Source organism: Pseudopipra pipra, chromosome 12 (assembly GCF_036250125.1).
Source record: "Pseudopipra pipra isolate bDixPip1 chromosome 12, bDixPip1.hap1, whole genome shotgun sequence".
NCBI lineage: Eukaryota > Metazoa > Chordata > Aves > Passeriformes > Pipridae > Pseudopipra > Pseudopipra pipra.
In genome coordinates this window covers 17,874,831-17,895,863 of record NC_087560.1, presented here as the reverse complement: position 1 = coordinate 17,895,863, position 21,033 = coordinate 17,874,831, and the positions used below count along the sequence as shown (strand labels likewise).

The 21,033-nt window shown below is 43.3% G+C and overlaps 1 protein-coding gene across 6 annotated transcripts in view; it reads right to left on the bottom strand.

The window, feature by feature from the left end:
- Positions 1-174: 174 nt before the first annotated feature.
- Positions 175-21,033, bottom strand: part of MEF2A (myocyte enhancer factor 2A) — an 80,402-nt gene continuing 59,543 nt past the window's right edge. For 4 of the 6 annotated variants that reach the window (XM_064669157.1, XM_064669154.1, XM_064669152.1 and 1 more), the window contains 5 exons: positions 12,883-13,073; positions 11,297-11,320; positions 7,642-7,768; positions 4,258-4,384; positions 175-3,855 (listed from right to left, as the gene is read on the bottom strand). In XM_064669157.1, the coding sequence (XP_064525227.1) occupies positions 3,513-3,855; positions 4,258-4,384; positions 7,642-7,768; positions 11,297-11,320; positions 12,883-13,073 (812 nt within the window). In that variant the 3' untranslated portion in view covers positions 175-3,512. The remainder of the gene's footprint in view (positions 3,856-4,257; positions 4,385-7,641; positions 7,769-11,296; positions 11,321-12,882; positions 13,074-21,033) is intronic. The other 2 variants (XM_064669156.1, XM_064669155.1) reach the window with 1 other exon arrangement.

Here is a 21,033-nt window from a genome sequence, read left to right as displayed (position 1 = left end):
CTGACTTGAGTGTAGTAACAAGTGTGTGTATATATCCCCCAAAAAATCCCTGTAGATTAAAATGCTCTTCACTGCAGTTTAAAAGCACAACCTGATGACTGAAGTGGACACCTGGAGGGGGCACAGACACGCCAGACAGGACCACGTGCTCTGCAAACACGAGAGAGGCCGGAGTACACAGTAAAAGCCAGTATCTTTACTTTAGTGAATGCAGGATACAAATATTTTACAACAACCTCTAGCATTTTTTCTTAACCATTTGATAAAAAGTTCACTAGAATATTTATTGTATATTGAAGAAAAAACAACACATTCAGGGAAAAAAATTGAGATTAACTTATTTTTTTTTCTTAAAAGATTCGTCTCAAGGATGGCAACAAAGTCCAGCTTGTGCCGCCAAACGGCTTATCAGCATTAAACCGTGAACAGCTTCTTTGTGAACTGTTGACTACAAACATTTACCAAATACATAAATCTCTTTTAAAAAAGCCATTTTAAATATAGCAAAGCAGTGTTTCTCTTGCACAGCAAAGTGAAGAAAGGTTCTACTAAGATTTAAATGTTTACACTGGTTAAGTCTTTCTTTCACATTCGGATTTCACTTCTGCCCAGGATCAATTGTTAGGAGTTGTTTTGTTCCTTATTTACTATGTATTTCTTGTGCGCACAGTAACTCGGAGTTCCTGCTGCATTAGTGTCCTTGAGGGGAGGGCAAGGCTAAAGCAGTTCTGACGAGTCCCTGACAACGTGGCGTTCCCAAAACTACCGTGAGAGCTCGAGGATGGAGGTGATTTGTCACAACAGAGCTAAAAATCTTAAATCACTCAGACCTGACTGGGTTCAGCCCAGGGTTGGATCCACTTGCACTTCAGTCAGCAGAGAGAGAATTTTAAAAAAGTATTACTATCTTTTTTTTTTCACCTGTTGAAATATCTGTGCTATGTCATAATTATTTTTTTTTTATAAAACATTTTTTTTACAATTTCTAAAAAAGTATGTTCCAAAGTGAGTTACTTGTTACTAAAAACCAGGATTCCCATTTCCTCGATGGCAGGAGCTGCTCCCCAAGATGGGAGGGCTGTGGAAGGACATTTCTGCCGTGGCTGGGGCAGCACAGGGCCAGTCCCCAGCCCAGCTCTTTAGAACTGATTCTTTAATACTCTTTTTTAATTCATTGGTGCAATTTCAGTACAAACTCTAACCCTTGTGTAGCTTTGTCTTTAAGAAAACAGTAATAGTACTGTTTAAAAACCTGCATAGAAATAAAGACTATTGAGATACAGTCAGCAAAGCCATCTGATAAGGCACACAAGAAAATAGACAGTAAATGTGAATGCAGAACTCCCACTCGGATGTACAGCAAAGGTCATACAGGTGCATAAATCATGGAACTCACACCACTGGTCGGAGCAGCAAAAGGTGCAGGGGCTGGCAAGTGAATTCGGTCACCGGGGAGCACAACGGCCTGGGGAACGAGTCCCCTTTGCCCTCCTGCCCTGGCAGCCAGTACCATCCCAAACTGATGGGATCCAGGTCCAAGGAAGGGGTGGGAAGGGACTGGAGCCTGTGTGGGTTTCCCGCTGCCACGACAGGGGATGGGCTGGAGGCCGCAGGTACCTCCTGCTCCCCCTCTCCCAGCTCCTGTCACAGCATGGGGGGACTTGGAATTACACAGAAATAAAGCCCAAGCAAAAGTTTAATAAATATCAGGGATAACCAGAAAGTTTGGATAATCCCACTGCAGTTTCCTCCCCAGCACCAGCACTGCCAGCCTGTCAGTGACCGGGACAGGAGGGATCACGGCCCCAACTCCAACACCAGACCTGCTCCCAGCCCGGGCTCACAGCACAAGGGGGCTCTGGATCCCTCCTTCTATTTCTTGGAAGCAGCAAATTTTTCCCAAACCACTTGCCAACTCCCAAAACCTTTTGTGCTCCTCTGATATGTGTCATTTCCCTATCATGAGAAATTAGGTCAAGTTTTTCCACTGTTTTTTTTTTTTTCTCCCTCCTCAGAAGAGGCAGCTTTAAAATGATGCCTTAAAATGTGTTGTAACAGATTTTTTATATTTATGCAGGATGAACTTAACACCGGATTTTTTTTTTTTTGCCACTTTGCTATTTATATACATATATATAAAATGTATAATGAAGCTTAACCATACAGCACAGAGATTACAACTGAACGGCACACATTCACCACCAGTGAGGGGGCCAACCCCTTTATACACCCTCTGAAAAATCTGGATAATAATATTAATAATAATTAAAATCCAAAGAAAGTACAGTATATTTAACAAAATAGTAAATATTAAACAGTGAATACTCTACTTAATAAGGACCTCGCCTTGTTTCAAGTTGGCGTCAATCCACAAAAATATACTTTTTAATCTGGTGACCGTACAATACATAGGTACTTACACCAAAGGTGATAATATATTTAGGATGCTATATACACAAAGAGTTTGGCTCAAATTTAAATTTACATATAAGTGTTCATGGCTTATTTTTCCCCCAAGGTTCCGCCTGCAAGTTTTTCCTTTTCATCTTTGAAAGCAAAAACTAGAAAGTCAAAATAAGATAAAACTATACTCTACAAAAAAGCTACAACATACAGCTTTGGCTTATATAAATAATTCATAGCAGAATGTGTTCAAAAGTACTGTATATAACTTTATATATAGTCTTCAATTCATTAGGGTATTGTTTTCTTTAATATAAAATATACATGAGCTAAAATTCGTTTCTATATTTTTCAAAGGTATGAACGTAAAAACAAATTTGTCAAACATATTCCAATTATAACTTAATATATTAATTTTATTTTGTTAATGTTCTATTTTCTAGGCTAATATTTTCTGAATATTTCATGCGAGTTCTCTATGTCTTTCACTCATTAAAAAAATCACTTCTTTGACCCAATACACTATTTTTTTTTTTTTGCACGTGCAAAACAGGGTTTTTGTTTTTTATGTTTTTTTATTTCTTATAGCATCAGCCCTTCTCCATGCACCCTCTGCAATAGAGACCCATGCCAGGTTGGGTAATAAAAGGTCAGTTTATGTACAGTATTGCTTTCTTCTTCCTGCTTTTCTACTGCTCTGCTGCTACAAAGCAATTATTTCTTAACTACGAGTAACCATGAGCTGAACTAACACACAGGGACGTACTACAGGCGAGCCCTGGGCTGTGGAGGAGGAGGAGACACTGCGGGGACAACGCTCTGCCAACGGCTGGGGCCAAACACAACTCCAGGGAAGTGCCAGACTAGATCAAACCTACGGGATTGTTCTGCTTTACCAGGGGACATCTGCAGCTATACACGAGTTTGTCGTAAGTGCCTGATGATCGGTGTATGCTACACACACTAGCACATATATATGCATGTGGAGATATATATATGCACGTATGTATATACATATAAATATACTTAGTCACGTCCTTATTTATAAATGTGGATATGTCAGGACAGTTCGTGTGGGGACACCGGGCTGGCGGGGCGGCCCCGCGGGTTTATGTCACCCACGTGTCCATCCTCATCCGTTTTACCGACGGGCTCTCCCGGTCCTCGGCGTTGGGCGGCCGCCCCAGCACCACGGGCGAGTGGAAGTCGCTCCGGGGATCTTCCCGGTCGCTGCCGTCGTAGGAGCTGCTGGAGCTGCTCAGGCTGTCGACCGGGGAGCGCCCCAGCTCCTGCCGCGACGGCGGCGGCGCCGGCGGCTGCTGCGGCTGCTGCGGAGGGAACCCCGAGGGGGTGACGCGGTCCCGGGGAGGGGAGATGGGTTCAGACTTGATGTTGATGTTTTGGTTGGTGTTGATGGAGAGATTGGAACCCTGAGATATCTGGCTGCCAGTGCTGGGGAGAGAGCATTGAAAGGCACAAGTGAGGAAACGCGGAAAACGGAAGGGAAGCGACAATTCCCGTGTGTCTGAGGGGGCTCTTGGGGCTCAGCACCCTCCAAATGCACCTCACTGAAGTCAGAACAACGCTGAAAAAAAAGGTCTGAGCTGCATTTACAGAAGTTCAGAATGCACAGAGGTATTTCCCACTGCCAAACATTCCAGTTCACCAGCAGGTGCCTCCCTGGTAAGAAGCTGGGCCTGCAGGGACACCTCAGCCGAGGCCTGAGGTGACCAAAGGGACAAACACCCCGACACGGGAAGGTTTGGCAGCACAGATAAGAAGGTAAAATGGGTCAAATGAACATCCCTGGTGCAGGTGGAAGAGGCAGAAGCCCCCCAGGGCCACAGTACTTACACAAGGGAGCTGAGGGCCGCGGGACCGAGGTGGTGCTGCTGCCAGGCAGACACCTGCCCCAAGGACAGCATTCCTGGGGAGTTAAACCCCTGCAGGGCAGACAGGTCTGCACTGGTCAAGGAGTAATCTAAGGGAAAACAAACAAGAGTGATTTATAGATTTATATATATACACACACATGAATAAATACACAGGAGTTTATGTGTTACACACACATGCAAAGGCTTTCTGCCCAAAACAAATAAAGGCAATTCCTGATCCACAGGAATCCAAACATGGAAACTGAAGTCTGGGAGAAATCCCCCCAACCTCACAGGGAGCTTAACAGGACAGAAGCCTCCAAATGACAAGCTTTTCTGCACTATGCTTTCAGCTCCTACATGTTGCTCAGAGCTCCTTCCAAACCACGGGTACAACATATGAATGCATTTTATATATCTAGGTGTGCACCTCACAGTAACACTGGTCACACTCTGAAGGGTTTTTCTGCAGGGACATTTCAATATGAAACTCTGGGAAGGAAGGACAGGGGCCAGGTGCCCGAGGGACAGCAGGGCCAAAGGCACTGGACCCCTCAGTGCAGTCCCACTGTCACACATCACACCTTCCCCTCCACACACTGTCACTCCTGAATCTCTGACTAAACTGTCATCTCCATATCAAATAAACAAAAGAAACCTCTTTTCTTAAAGTAAAAAACCATCATCAAGTAAAAAACACAACTGAAATGGAGACTGGAAAACACAATCTATCCCCAACCCAGAGGCAGACCCAGCCAGGTATGTAATTTATGGCCAGGTGTGCTCTGCTCAGCAGTGGGGTTTGAATATTTGTTTTAATTTCTAGAATGTTTTAGAACCAGTAACTCAGGTGGTTCTGGCCCTTCTCTACAGAGGGAACACTTCTCCAGCAAAGCACATTATACAAAATAGGATATTTGTGGAAAACTGATACCCAGTGCTTTAATTAAGGATCCAAGAGCTGAATCTCTCCCTTCCAGCCCTGGTGAGGAAAAAAACCTCATCAATCCAGAAAAACAATTTAGGTATTGAAATTTTATCTTAGTCCTGCAAAGAACTGCAAAGCTGGAATTGCTACGTACGTGGTGACTGCCCTCACAATCCCCAGATGACAGTTTGGTTTCAACATCAAATTTCTTCCTGCAAATCCCCTGAAAGGCTCAGTCTAATAGAAATGATTCTTAAGTGTGTGAAAACCACTAAAGGCTGAAAGCTTTGCACAAATTATTGCATTATCAGAGGAAATGGGCTGGGCTGGGCTTTAAAATCACATCCCAGTGATACCAGCACTTGTCCAATTGTGTAGGACACCAGTTTCCACTGTCTCTGCTGCTCCCTGAGGTTCCCACTGCATGTGTGAATCTTCCAGGTTATTCTGGATGAGGGGTGCACCCAGTGCTGCTTCCTGAAACATCAGCCTGTGAGGGAACAGAGGGATCTGTCAGGCAACAGGGGAAGCTCAGTGTGGGCCTTCTGAGCAGGGACCAGAAGGGTTTGCTTTGAACAGCCATTAAATCCAAGAGATGAACAACCTTTGGGGCAAGTCCCGGGTCTGCATGTGCAGCTCCTTCACACTGAAATTTGGTTCCAAAGCAAGTCACAAATCTTCACCCTGTCCATGACACTGCTCCTGCCTCCCTTTAGACTTCACCCCCTCAGGGCAGAGACATTTGTGTGGATGTTCAACAGCTGGGCTGGTGCAAACACAGCCCTGGCTGAGGAGGGCACAGCCCTGTCCTTGAGAAGGACACAATCCTTTGTCCCTGAGGGGGGCACAGTCCCTTGTCCCTGAGCCCTCCTGGCTGCAGCCCTGCCCAGGGCACTGCCACATAATGAGCTCAAAGGCAAATACAAGAAGTGAGGTGCTTGGCTGGCTAAACTAAAAACTGCAGTGAAGACTTTCAAAGCTAAAAATAGTGGAGAAAAATGTATAAAATCCCATCTTTTGGGGGGGGAAGTGACCATAAATGAATGGCTGCTCTGTCTACTCCATGTCCCAAAATCAGAGACTCCTGGTGACGTTCCCTCCTCCTTGTAGAAAACAAAGACGACAAAACCTCTCACTCAGCTTTTGGGCATTTTGTACAAACCTTGAAGTTTGTTGTGATTTGTCCCAACCTTTGCACAAGAACAAGACCTCGAGGTCACTGCCAACAGCCCAGCACAGCTGGTTTTACCCCTTGTCATCCCAGGGAGGCTCAGCCTCAGGCAGCAGCAGGTCCTTGCTGGAGCTGTTTGGCACTGGGGCAGCTCCTGCTCTGTTCCTGGAGAAGCCACCTCTGCAGCAGGTGTGTCCCTGTCCCCCTCCCAAAATTCCTCTTCTAACCCATTACAGCACTTACATCTGAACATTTAACCAGACTTCATCTAAAGAACAGCAAACTGGGGAATTATTTCCTTCACTTTCCTTTCAGTTTTAAACCCCAAGGTATTATTTCTGACTGACAGGATTTATTGACACTTCTCTGCAATGTAGTTTCTCTGCAGGTGCAGTTGAAAATCCAACTACACAGCACAGCTTAGTGCTCATCAACCTGAGCCCTTCATGGAAATTATTAGCAAGATTCCTTCCCTGATTACACACAGGCAAATAAACAACCTGAGACTGAAGGGAAAATTATCTCTATTGGGATGGAGAAAAGGAGGAGGCACTTCAGGTTGAAAAAGACTTTTAAGATCATCAACCGCTCCCCCATGTCCCCAAGTGCCACATCCCCGTGGCTTCTAAATCCCTCCAGGGATGGGGACTCCACCACTGCCCTGGGCAGCAGTGCCAGGGCTGGACAACCCTTTTGGTGAAGGAATTTTTCCTAATATCCAATGTAAACCTCCCCTGGTGCAACCTGAGGCCGTTTCCCCTTGTCCTGTCACTCAGGAGCTACTTCCAAACCAGCAAACCACTCATCACTTTTATATCACCCAGTTCCTCACATCACAGTCAGCTTGGGCAAAAGGCAGATTGAAGGTCCTGCAGGAACAGCAGTGTCTGAGGAACAGCAGCTCTGAAGAACCAGCCATTGCCTGACTGTGAGGAATTCCAGTATTCCCGGCTGGATGGCTGGAATGGTGCTGCTCTGGGCAATGGATGGCCTGGTTTGTAGCCTGACTGGAAGCTCCTTCCCCATGGAAGTCCCAACATTTACACATTTCACGAGCAAAAGGCTCAGTTTGGCTGAACAAGAGCTTCACTTGGACCCAACGGGAAAACAACCCCACGTGCCACAGAAATGCGAATTTCCTGGGCTTATGAATCCCAAAAAAGCCTCGGCCATCCCGGTCCCAGCCCTGATCCCAGACCTTCCCAGTGTTGTATCCCCCAATCCCAAGCCTCCCCAGTGCTGCAGATCCCAATCCCAAGGCTCACCAGTGTTGTAGGCCGTGGGCATGGCCGAGTACACGAGTCCCTGCGGGGGCAGGCTCGGGGTCGTCACCGACACCACGGGGGTGGCGAGAGGCTGTGTGGACTGAGAACTGCTGATCCTTTGGGTGTTCTGCAAGGGAGGGAAAACACCACTGTGACACCAGGGAGAACAATGGAAAAGCAAAGGAGCATTCCACTAAAACGTGTTGCTGTGCCGAGTTTCTGAGTTAGGAAATACGTCCCTCTTTTGATCAGGGTCGATTTTCTAAACAAGCTGAAGTATTTCAAGGCAACCAAAAATGATCTTGGCAAACTGAAAGGAAACATTGATTACGGCTCACTGGGCCACTTCCAGAGCATGCAGACTGCAACAGTGTTAAGGACACACAAACAAATGCAATTTCTTAGGGATACACACAACAATTCTCACAAGTTCTGAAGTGATTTAAGAGTTTTGAGTTTTAAGGGGGTTTTAGTGCAGATGGTGAGGTGCAGTTCCACCAGAAGAGATTCTCCCACTTCACAGTTGTTTATCCAATTTTCCAAATTTCAGCTGCCAGTTTTGACACTGTGCTGACTACACCTGTCCTGAAAGGAACACAGAGATCTTCTAAATTGGTGTTGATAAGACTTCAGTGATAAAATAATCTTGCTGTTCCCATGGTTCCTGAGAAACTGAGAGAGTACTTGTTATAATGCAGAAATGTTTCCAAGCAAATGACACTGGAGTTCACACAGAGCAACTGTGCTTTTTGACAGGGAAAATAGCTAAACTAGATTGTCTCACATTATCTAACTGTGGGCACAACTTCGCTGTTTAATAACAGCCTTTCTTTCCCATTTACTGCCATGAACATCTGCAGCAAACACATCACTCAACCTAAGCTGTGACCAAATCTGCTGCTTAGGAAGTTAATTAAAGCCCGTGGTGAACAGCAGCAGCCAGCAAAGCTGCTCTCACTGCACCAAGTGCTCCTCAGAACAGGGGGTTGGGCACCGTTTGGCCAGGCCAGACACTGCCAGGAACAGGGAATGGGGCAGCTCTGCCCTGGGCAGTGGTACCTGCAGCAGTGGCAGCAGCCTCTACAGCCTGCATCCCTCCACTCCTCCAGAACCATTCCCAGTTCAGGGAGCTGGGTTTCAATCTGCTGGAAATATGTTTTTAAGGCAAATCTCTCTCTCCCTACCTCAGAAAAAATATTTGCTGCAAAAGGAGCAGTTCTTCCTTCATCTCTTTGGCAGGTTCCATTTCCCACCTTTACAGGACTGAAGTTATGACTTCTTTCCCTTTCCTGGCAGACACAGGGATTTCAGGATCTGCACCACTCCATTTTTTTTCCTCCACTCTGATCTTGAGAGAAGGAGCAGCATTAAAAATGCATCACTCCCTTTTTAATATCAGAAGGAGCAGGTACAGAAATGGGGCTGTGATCAATTTTAAGCTTAGATTTGTGAAGATGAATTGAGGGTTATCAATCTTGTGTCCTTCCCATTTAAAGCAAGAAGTTTGTACCACAGCTTCCACATTAAAACGAGCCACAGCCTCCCAGCTTCCCACCTCTCCTGCTGCTCAACTCCCACCTCTGAGCCTCCCAAGGATTTGGGGGCTCTTTGGCATCAGCTGCCAAACACAGATCCTGGCAGATGAGCCCACTGTGCTCCAGAGCTCCCGGATTTCAGAGCTCCCAGGGAAAGTCCCACCGATTTTCTGTAATTGATCCCTTTAAATCACTTTAGTACTTCTGAAAATCCCCCCCAGACCAAGTTTATCTGGCACAAAGAGATGTTATTAGAGCAGATTTTTGTGTCTGTCAGGAATTGACCTTTCTCCAAAGCTTTCTTGGATGGCAGCCTATAAAGTTGGGATTACTGTATAATGGAAAAGTAAAGAGGAATATACTGGGAAACAATCCAAACCAAAGGATTTCCCCATGGGATTTTTTTTTCTTTCTTTTTTTTTTTTTTTTTCTTTTTGAGTGGCTAATAAAGGTGGTTTTCTGAGGTAATTTATTTCTGAATATAATTGCTGAACACTAAGAAATATTTAGATGTGCCCAATAGTGGTTGTACTTGGAGGTCCATGACAAATTTCAGGATATTTTAACTGTTTTAGCTGGTGCAAATGTAACAGGAAAAATTCAGTATCTTTATTGTTTATTATTTTTATTTATTATTGATTATCTTATTAATTATTCTATTATGCTACACTGCCCTTTGTGGCTGTTTTTCATGTTCAGTGCTCAGTTCCAACCTCACAGACAGGATCTGGACCTGCCCAGCAGTGGCACTGGCAGCAGGGATTGCCATAACCAGAGCAGTGCAGGTGCAGTGGGTGCCTCCTGAGCCGTTCCGAGGCAGACCCATCACCTTTCCTTTGGGTGACTGTTCCTCCCCTTCCGGCTGAGCCAGGTTTTAAAGCCACTAGATGGCCCACGCTCCACACGGGATCCCAGCCCCAGGCACTGCTACATCCCACTGCAGAGCAGTTTGGGCAATTTGGGGCAGGCAGCAACACCTGAATTCCTGCAGCATTTGCATTAATTCCAATTGGAACGATATCCTGATTCAGTGGTTTGACACTGAGCTTTATTTCTTGCACTGAAAACCAGACGCTCCCCTGAAGGGAGAGGAACATGTCTGACTGTTCCATGAGCAAATCACCCCAATAAAAACTTCAACAGTGACCATTTTCCCTCACTTTTGTAAATCAATGTCTGTGTTTAAGGTAACAATCAACCACCAGCATGCATTCAATCACGGCACTGATTTAATCACCACATTTTCCATGCTTCCATGCAATTAGAGCCTCCTCTGAGCAACAGGTCCATGTTCAGAGACAAATCAAGGCCTGCCATGGGCTGATTTCTCTGTGAATCTGATGCAGCATCTTCTGCCTGCTTTGTGCCACAGCAGCTGAACAATTTGCAAATGGCTCTAAAAATAAGTCAGGAATTATTTTAGCCTTACTTTGATTTTCCAGCCAGAATGCCAAATGTTCAAACCTTTGGGGGGGGGGAGGAGAAAAATACCCAAATCCCCAGAGTTTCCTTTCAAAAGCAGAATATCTTTCCACTGGGAAAAAAAGGTAGAATTATTCATTTGCAATCCTCTGTTCCTTTTGGTAAACAGGGAACACCCCCCTGTGGTTTGATAATCTCACGCAGGATGAAATAATTCCAACCTCCAAAAAGGTGACCTCACCAGCAATGATGTCATCTCCTTGAAAATAAGAGAAGTAACACAGGGCTTGTGTTACAATCTCAAGAACTTCACAAGTGAAGCCACTTGCTAAAAATATTCCAATAATTTAGGGGGTGGGAAGTGGTTATTTATGTTTTACATAAAAGCCAGGACATATCCTACACACATGGACAGTTACTTTGTAAGGCTCTTTTCCAATGTTCCCTCCAAGAAAAACAGAAACATTTTCAGGAAAAAAAAAATAATACAAGTTTACAAATGGCAAGAGCTGACTTTGGATGTGTTTTCAACTTGAATTGGTCGGGTTTTGAGTCTGATAAAACAAATGTATTTTTGTCTGCTACCAAGGGAACACTGGAATTATTTAAAATATGTAATGAAACTACAGTTAAAAAGCTGTAGTGAAAGACATTTCCAGCATCTTGCTGTCTCTCAGCAAACAGCAGCCTCAACTCACCAACTCCAATTCATCCTCCTCCGACTGTACTCAGCAAACAAGAGGGATAACACAGTTACTAAAAATAGCATTGCTTTTCAAATGACAGAAAAAAAAAATCACATTTGTGCTTCAGGATTTTTTGTCATTTTAATTCATAATGTGAATTTGACACCTAGACCTGTAAATAATGCGACAAGAAATGTGATACTTCATGAAATTCTTGTCAAATAAAAGCTGTGTATTAAAAGAACATGTGGCTTTGGGGAAATGAGTGCAGGGAGAGCTTGGAGAACACAAGGACACCAACACAGGGAGAGGTGGAGCAGAGCAGTCTCTGATCCAATAAACCAGCTCAGCAACAAAGTACTTGTCAAATACAACCACCAACCCAGGCCAACATCTCCACTCTGAAATCCCTCCCCAGTTCCCTCAAAAACACAGACAAAACCAAAGCTGAATATCATGTTGTTCTTCACAACACGACAGTAAATAAGTGTTGTACCTCACTAACATCAGACCTGCATGAGCAAGATCCTCTTCTTGTTTCTGATTCTAATTAAAAGTGTAATTTCCATTTTAATGATCAGCCAGTGTACTTCCTATCTCTCCTGCACTTCAATATTCCTAGAAAAACCTAAAACTTCAAGAATCATTACTCTGAGGCTAATTACAGCTTTTGTTACTTGGATTAATTTGGTATTATTCACCATGAATACCTGTAACAAATGTAAGCCCTTGTGGTGGCTTAAAAACAAACAGGAATTATGCAGAGAGTACTTGTGCTGTTTATATCCTGCTCCTCCTGGTTATGGGCCATTCTTCCACACACAGAGAGGTTGAGAATTTCTACATGACAGCAAAAGACCAAGACCAAAGGATCTGGCCAACTAAATTAAAGGAAAAATGGACTAACCCTTCCTGACAGACCAGTTCTGGGCCCAGGGCCGTGGCTGCCTCATGGCTGACACGAAACTCGTGTGCTATTCCCAATCCAGGCTGGACAAACATCACTGCCAACATGCCAAAGTGCCCAGCAGCTCTGACAGGCACCTCAGCTCCTTTTCATGCCCTGGATGAAGGCACAACCCCCACTGAGGACGCCCAAGGTCACGCTCCAACACCCCACATCAAACACGCGCCTCTCCCAGACCATCGTTACCACCGAAGCTGCACTTCCCATCCTTCACATCCCACAGCCATTACAGCCCGGGAAAAACAGGTACAAAATGTGCTGCAGGGCACGTTAATAGAGCTCACATCACCACTGAGATCCTCCACAGAATAATGCACAACCCTTTTTAAAACCCACATCCTCCAAACCAACAGAGTTCTCGGTACCGAGTCAGTCAGATCAAACCACCAAAATCTCAGTCTCTGTCTTTAAGGTTGTGCTCCAACCCTGTTTAGGTCAAAAAATTGCTTACGAATTTAACAAATTCCCCAGGTCACAATTTATAATTTGGACTTTCAGCAGTGACGTTTCAGAGCACAAACCTCTCTCCACTCCTGCAGCCCGTGGTGAGCAGGGGAGGCAGAACACCCCATTTCCACAAAGCCACTCCCAGAACTTAAGGAACTCAAAAGCTTCAGAAGTTTGAACTCACCAGAGGTGGCATCATGCCCTTGCTGGAGGGGGGGATGACCACACGGAGGTCGGGTTTGCGGTTGTTCATGCCCAGGTTCCCTCCTCCAGGGGGAGGTGGGGACTTCGTGGGCATCACCTTGCCCAGGCCGTTCCCACCACCACCGGTGCCCAGGAGACTTGGAGAAGCTCGAGAGTTCACAAACCCATTTCCTGAAAGGGCAAAAAACAAATGACCTGTGAAGGGGAAGGGGCAACAACGCAGAGTTCTGGTGCTTTTGCACCGATTCTGAAATATTTATTTTGCAAAATTCCGATAACGAACTTCCCGCAAGAGGCTCCGCATCGAACAATCGAACCGGCCCACAGCGCCCTGCCCAGAAATCAATATGGACAGGGAATATCACTCCAAGGGCAGCTGTGGCAGCTCAAATGCTGAGAAGAGCAAATTGCCAAAGAACTGTTTCTAATAACATCCGTTGGGTCTGGTTTGCCCTCTGAATTTCCTCCAGGCTGAGCTTGCAGAAAAGTGGGGGCTTCTGCCCAGGCCCACTTGGGTCCCCACCCCCACGGGACAGGAACTGCACTGGATTTTGCTGGTGAGAATAAAAGAAGTCAGCTCTCCAAGTGCCTATTTCTAAAATGCATTCTTCAGGTGTCTGCAAGATCTGCAGGACTCATTTCAGGCTCATCAGTACATACTGATTATTACATTCAGCAACAAGGAGGAGAACAAATCCTCTCCCTTCAAGTTCATCCCAGCTATACATGTCATTTATGCCCATCAATTTGTTTTACACATTTACTCTTGGTACTCATTTTAAGTGGAATTAGACCAGCCAAAGCCAGCAGGGCTTCAGCACTGAAATGCTCAAGGCCTCAGCTCACACTCAAAACTGATCAGAAGTGAGTAAATCAGTGAAGTGCCCAATATTCTACTTTTTTGTACTGACAAAAGCACCAATCATGTTAACCAAAACATTTCCCTCAGAAAAAAAATTTCAAGCCACATTCCAGTCACAGATTCATATTTATAGCAACAATCCCCCAAATACACACACCTTATTCAGCTGCAAATAGGAAATAAAAAAAGAAAAGTTGTAAAGGAGAATTTCACAACAGGGAACCCCATAGTTCACCCTACAGAACCTGAGTGTGTATGAATAAACTCAATTCATAGTGAGATCCTGTTTGCACCAACACTGCAGTTCTGAAAGCAGCTTTTATAGTCCCAACCAGGGGAAAGTCTGTGAGACAAAGTTCACTGTGTGGGAAATTCTCCCCTAATCGCCTGTAGGGCCACACGGGCACGGATTTTGTATTATTATTTTAATTTGAATAGGCCCCTATGCCCAATCCAATTTTATTGCATTAAATACATATTAATCTAAAAGCAATTAAAATAAGGAAGTTGTCAGTGTCACATTCTACCCTCTGTAGCAACATTTTAAATGCCTTTAAAAGCTTAGCAAGGAGGAAGAACAATAACATGGATCAGGAAGAGCACAACACTTCCTGAGGGTGACTGGGATATTCCATGTGCATTGAGAACTTCAGTGTGAATTCACCAGGATAATGGTGAGGAAACCTCTGGATTTCCTTGCTCTGTGGACTTCCTACTGTGCCAAAAGCCTGACCATAGAGGGACAAAATGAGATGTCCCTGGAGTTTCCCAAGGTTGGCAGAGCAATGAGGAGTTATTCTAATTTAGAACTTTCCTGAGGCATTTCTATAGGAGATATGGGAATGTGACTTAGAAGTCATGGGGGGGAAAGAAGGAACACAGCACAAAAGAAAAAGTTTTTTATGTCAGCATTCTTCCTTCTGTATTAAAAACCACATCAAACCCCCATTTTGTGATTAAAGTATCTACATTCCTCAGCAGAAAACAGCAGAATTCATTCAGATGCTCCTGTTAGTGATAAAATTTACTTGGGGTGGCTGATGGAGCTGAGAATACACACTAGAGCTAAATATGCTCTTGACTGGTAGGAGAAAACTCACCTCAGCTGGGTCACATGGAAAAAACAATGGGCCAGAAAGAGAAATGAAGTTCTGTGCTACCCCTGAGGCTCCTGAAACTGAGACAGTGTTTGTAGAGTCCTGATTTTGTTCAACACAAAGTTATGCATCGATTCCTGCCCATCCTAAAAGAGTGCAGCATTAGTTCCAGACAACCTGCAGGGCACCAGAGTGCCAGAGGAATCTTACACAATGGACAGGGTAAAAATCAAATGGATCTGGAAAAAGACATGAGGGAGGAAAAATCTTAGCAAATGGCATAATTTCCACCAAATTACATCTAAAGCTTTGTTACAGCACCTCCCATTTTCGGCAAAAACGCCAGAACATTTAAAGAACTTGCTGTTATAACAGAAGTAGAGTCTGGGCTTCATTGTAATAACAAATTTTATTACTCACTGGGCTGTCAGTGGTACCTTTCCATGCCAAGGCTGTGGTGACCTGGGCCGAGTTTGAGCTGCACAACAATCCCCCTCTGTGCAAACAATGGGGTTCTGTACAGAATTTACAGCATTTTGGGCCATCCTATGATCCCATTTCCTGCCCTCTGTTTTCAAGTATTCCAGTAGCCCCTGTGTTAAATCTGGACAGTGTCTTTCTCCCACACCCAATCCAGTCATTTCCTGAGCCCTTATTCCAAGGCTCTGCCAATCCTACAGAAACATTTCATGCTTTCAGTGGTGCTGTCAAAAACAACAAACTCCCTGCCACTGCCTCTTCTGCCCAGTGTCACGGGGCAGCAGGGCACAGTTAGAGCATTTAGTCAGACAAAAGGCTGAGCAGTTCTTAAAGGGAGTGTTTAGAATATATCACAAAACCCAAAATAATGCCCTAAGTGTGCAGCACTGTGGGTATGAACCCAACTGCAGCCCTTTGACAAAGAGCTGGCACTGAAGACTCAGCAAACACTGGAGTGTCTCTATTGATTATCTGAAGATTCATATGCTGGGGCTGCAATAAGACTGTAGAATGTTCAGTTTGAGTATGAAACTTCAAGCCTTTTTCCCTTTTAATAATCTAATAATAAAATCAAATTACAAGTTAAGAGTGAAAGGGTAACCAAACACACGGTATTTCTTAGAGCAAGGTCAGCAGCCAGAAAAAGATAATGAGCACAGGATGATGCAACTCCAGGGCTGTTTGCCAAGGGGAGGCTTTAATAACCCCATAAATTCTACTCATTACTTTGGATAGTACAGAAATTGTTTCTACCCCACCCACTGTAGGTCTTCCCCAAAGACAATACTTCACATTATCAAACTGAACATGGAACCGGAATATAAAATCCTGCCTATGTGTGAAAATAAGACTGTTTTTACTCCCGTAGGAAGAGTTTTATTTAACTCTAATTCCTTAAAACAGACGTGAAAGCATGTTCAAAACAGTCCTTTGGAAAACAGACACCAGTGCAAAGATAAGCTCTCAATTATATGAATCACAATTTAATTAGATTTGATGATAACAAACCCTGCCAACCCACATTAACCCACTTCTTGCTCAGACACAAAGTGTTTACTTTTGAAGCAACTTCTTTTCTGAAGAGAAATGTTACAACCCACCCATTGCAGCAACTGCATCTTCTGCCTTCAGAGACATAATACAGCTTAATCTCATTTACTGTCCTGCAGCCCAAGACACAGCACTCAATTACATGAGCCAGACTCATATTTCACTCCATAAATCACATCAGCTGAAACAATGAACACACGTGGCTGGAAAGTACTCCATGTACTTATTACTACTCAAGGAATAAATTACAGGCATTGATGCCATTAATCTTTTTTTTTTTTTTGTGGTTCACCTTTGGAGAAACTGGACAGTTATACAGAGTCTTGGAAAATAATGGTGGGCAGGCAGTTAAGCCAAATAAGGATGGTGATAAATATTTATGCCTCCAATGAGATCATAACGACCCAACAAACATCACACCATTAGAAGTGAACTGAAAATTGGGTTTGCAAGAAGCATCAGGAGGCATCAGGAGAGCAGATAAGATCTGCTGAAGGAAAACATCAACATGTAAAACCTCGGGCAGGGGGAACATATTGCAAGTAAACACAACAACAGCATTTCTACGTGCATTAGCTGCTCAATCTGCTTACTCTGGGGTTTAGTAGGACAGATTTAAGTAGAAATTAAAACCATTTTCAGGCTCTGCACAGCAATCACTGCTGATTCTGCCACTGTTTCATGAAGCCCAAGTTCTGTGTTAGCCTTGGAAAGAGTTCACGATAATATCTCAAGGAAGCTGCAATAAATGTGTTTCTACTGATCTTTACACAAATCAATGTGTCAGATAATACCACTAGAATTAAAAGATACCTTTGACAGTAATGTAAGATCTTGAAACGTCTAAGATGTAAGATTTATACTTCTAAGGCAGTACTTTAGATATTAAAAGGCAGCAAAGAAAGAAATACACATGACTAAATGTCAAGGGAATGCTTACTCATGTTACAAAACTTAAAAAAACCCTTCATTTCCCAGGTTGTTGGAAATTTTTTTTGCCTGAAGCTACATAAAAGGAGAAAGAGTTTTCAAGGATATTCAGAATTTAAATGGGCTTCCTTCAAACCAGGGTTATTACTCAGGATGCAACAGCAAATCTAAATAAAGGCATCATGCTTTTGTGCCCGTGTGAAACACGAGCAGTGGCAACTGGATGTCAACTAATCAGTTAACAGCTAATTAAATAAGAGTTTAGTTTCTGAACTTGCTGGTTTCTGTGTGTCTACACAAAGCCATGTAAAGAATGGCCAAGGATGGAGAAGTGGTGTGTTTAGAACACCTGAGGATGTGTGGCACTGTATCCTGGGCAAGGGGACCTTATAGAAATGTTGATAATTACTTTAATCCAGCTGGGAAATTAATAATTTGTTATATGTATGGCAAATTCTAACCAGAACTGCCGTGGACCTCTCAGCAAATCAGCAATTACAGTAAGGTAAGGAACACACACGAGATGAAATTTCAACTCAAACCCAAGGGTAGTTCAGGGGCTGAACTGACCTCATGCAGATGGGTGGTTTCCAAGGACAAACAGCTACAATTTAAAATGCTTTCTTCTACCAGCATGTTTTTAATGCTGATTTCAGCCAGTCATCTTTTCTGTGAGCTGATCTAATCACAGGGTGATGGATGGATCAACCTTTGTTATGTGCTGACAGCAGTCCAGCAGAGGAGAAGGGTTCAGCCTGCACCCTGCCAAACAGCTGCTCTGCGGCCACTTCCAGGGCTCCTCTTCCATGAGGAGAGCTGGGAAGCTGGAGGAGGGAACAGGCTGCTCTCATGTGCTTCGGGGATCCTTCAACTCCTTCCTTGGAGAAGGGTGAAACCCTGACTGTTGTATTGACCTGTGTAACCTCAAAGATCAGAGGAGGGCAAACCACAATGCCTTGACACCAGTGACAGGACAGAGCAGGAGCCTTTGTGCACTCAGGGTGACCAAACTTTGTGCAGCACTATCATCAAAGCTCTGCCTCAAAAACCTCTGCTCTGATTAACAGAAAAAATAAATTAGCTCAAAAGCAAGCACTGTCATAATGCTGGACATTCTTCCCCTCTCAAAACCCATCTATTTGCCAAGTAAAAATCTTCAGCAAGTGTTTTTTATGTGGTGGGCAGGATTTTAAAAATATTACAAAAATGAGAATGCTTTTTCAGAGCTGTGACAGCTGCATGTGAAGTAAGCTCTCAGTATTATAAAGTGATCACAAAATTTTCTGTTCTGGATATAAAAAACCACCTACCAATCTCTGCTACAACACGCAGATATTTTTACTCGAAGTTATTTTCCACAGAAAAACTGTTAAGTTGGCAGATTGACTGCTAAAGCAAATCATTTCCATTCCAATCAAGTTACACAGGACTTGAGAAAAAGACTCGTGTGAACTCAATATGAGCCATTTTATGCAACATCTTTGTTTGAACTGGGTCCCAAATAAGCAAGATAACCTTTACTTGCTTTTTACTCAGAGATAAAGGCATTTAAGTGTCTTTCAAGGAAACGAGAACAAAATCTCAAATGCACAAAAACTTCATCATGTAGAAGATGGGTTTTTCCTTTACTTATAAGGGAATATCAGGGAATATGGCTATGCCAGTACTCCAGCTTTTTACCTCTGACATCACTCCTATAGACTGTGAGCTGCACATTTGGCACATGACCTTTCCCTACATCCATAGAAGAACTCTCCATTCCTGAGAAGTTTAAAGAAAAACCCTGAAAGCTAAAAGAAGAAAATAGGGTTTTTTTAGAAGTGAGTTCTACAATAAACCCAGCAAGAAACTAAAACCATTATTGTCTGCAGACATAATTAACAGGATATACATTTCAACAGCAGCTGTCAAGCTCAAATTGACAAATTAGCAGATTTAATCAATCTGGTTACATATGGTTTCTTGATTTTGGTTGCCATTGAGAAGGTTCCTGTGCACCTGTCACTATTTAAAGGTTTTCATGCCCTAACTTGTAGAAAGTAGAGTTCTGATAACTCAGGGCACTCTCTGGTTCAGCATTCTGGTGTTAAGCAGGTATTTGAGCTTCACTAGAGGTGCTTCTCAGAGATGTTCCCCTGTTCTGGTACAGCCCCAACTCTCACTTGCATGACAAACCTTTCTAGGAGTGAGTGGGTACATGTATAACATTTTGGGTGTGATGTTCTGCAAAGTAAGAGATAAGTGATGCATTTTGACTTTTTACATAGACTATTAATAAATGCAAGAAGGAAAACATTTTACTGCATTAAATACGTTCACCAAGCTGCAGGAACTGGGCATTTCTGGAGTTTAGTACCCTACAGAAGTGCTGCAAACAACTGTTTCATTTGCTTATTGAAAGGAGGAATCTTAAATCTGAGGCTGCTGTTACTAAAGCCTGATTTTGGAGAAGAGGCCTGAGACAGCCTGATAATAAAGTTATTTAGTCTGACTAGAGAAATACTATGGCAATCAACATCTGACCTCCACAGTTTCTAAAAATAGTCATGTTTTTTTCAGCTGAGGAAGTTTCCTCCATTTAAAATCCTGCTTACCTGATGGAAACCACTCTTTAATATTTCATATCTTTGCTGCACACGGCCAAAGGATGGAGAAAGAGTGGAAAGTCAATCCTGCACTTTCAGCCTTGGAGCTGCAGTATTTTTTATTCATCAATTCAACTGCCTGACCCGATGTTCAAAGAACTTTTTTCCCAGTTGCCACACTAAGTAGCCAGTGGGCAAATCCTGAAAGGTCAACAGTTGCTTCTCTAATTCCTTGCTATGAACACATTCCAAGGGGAGTTACTTGTGTTTGCAGAACTGACCTTCAGCACCAAGACATCCAAAGTCACAGGAGGAACGTGAACAAAGGGGGGGAATTGCCATTTATTTGGTCTTTCTGTGGAATACTAAATTTCCATGGCTGCCTTGCCCTCTCTCAAGAGTGCTACATTTTATTTAGGGGAGACAAAATATTATTTAAATGAAAAAGTGCCCTCATATCTTTTTAGTGAAGACCAAAAAATACAGGGAATTTGATTTCTGCAAGATCTCTAATTTGTTTTCAAAAGAAATTCTGATCATCATCCAAAATGAAGACAGACCCCAGCTATCAGCTTCCAAGATTTATTGCTTTCTTCACAGAACTGCTAGAAAACAATTAGCAAGATACACATGGCAATACAAACAATACAGTCTGTATTTGCTTCATTTTGATTGGCACCAATACCAGTATCAAACATCCAGGTCCTGCAAATACTGAAGCTGGGGACTCAGCTGAGTTGTCTTTAGTGCAATAGTTTAGTAAGCTCAGAGAACTTCATAAAAAGCACCTTCAAAATGTGAGCATAAACATGCACATTACAAAACAGTTATTACACAAAAAAGTGAGCAACAACATTTTCCATTAATAACCTCGCCAAAATATTGCTACTCATCTCTAAAACTCTCTTTTTCAAATATAAGAAATTTGGCAAAAGAAGATCTTTTTAGAATGCTGCAGTTACACCTGTAGAGAAACAGGTGTAAAAAAAAAAAAAAGCAGGAGCAGCATGGTGCTGCTGAAAACCACTAAAATAAAAAACACAAGTATTACTGCAGTGGAAAGGGCACGGCAGTAAAAAGTTAAAAATGCATAAGAATTTACAAAACCTGACAATTCCAAGGCAGCT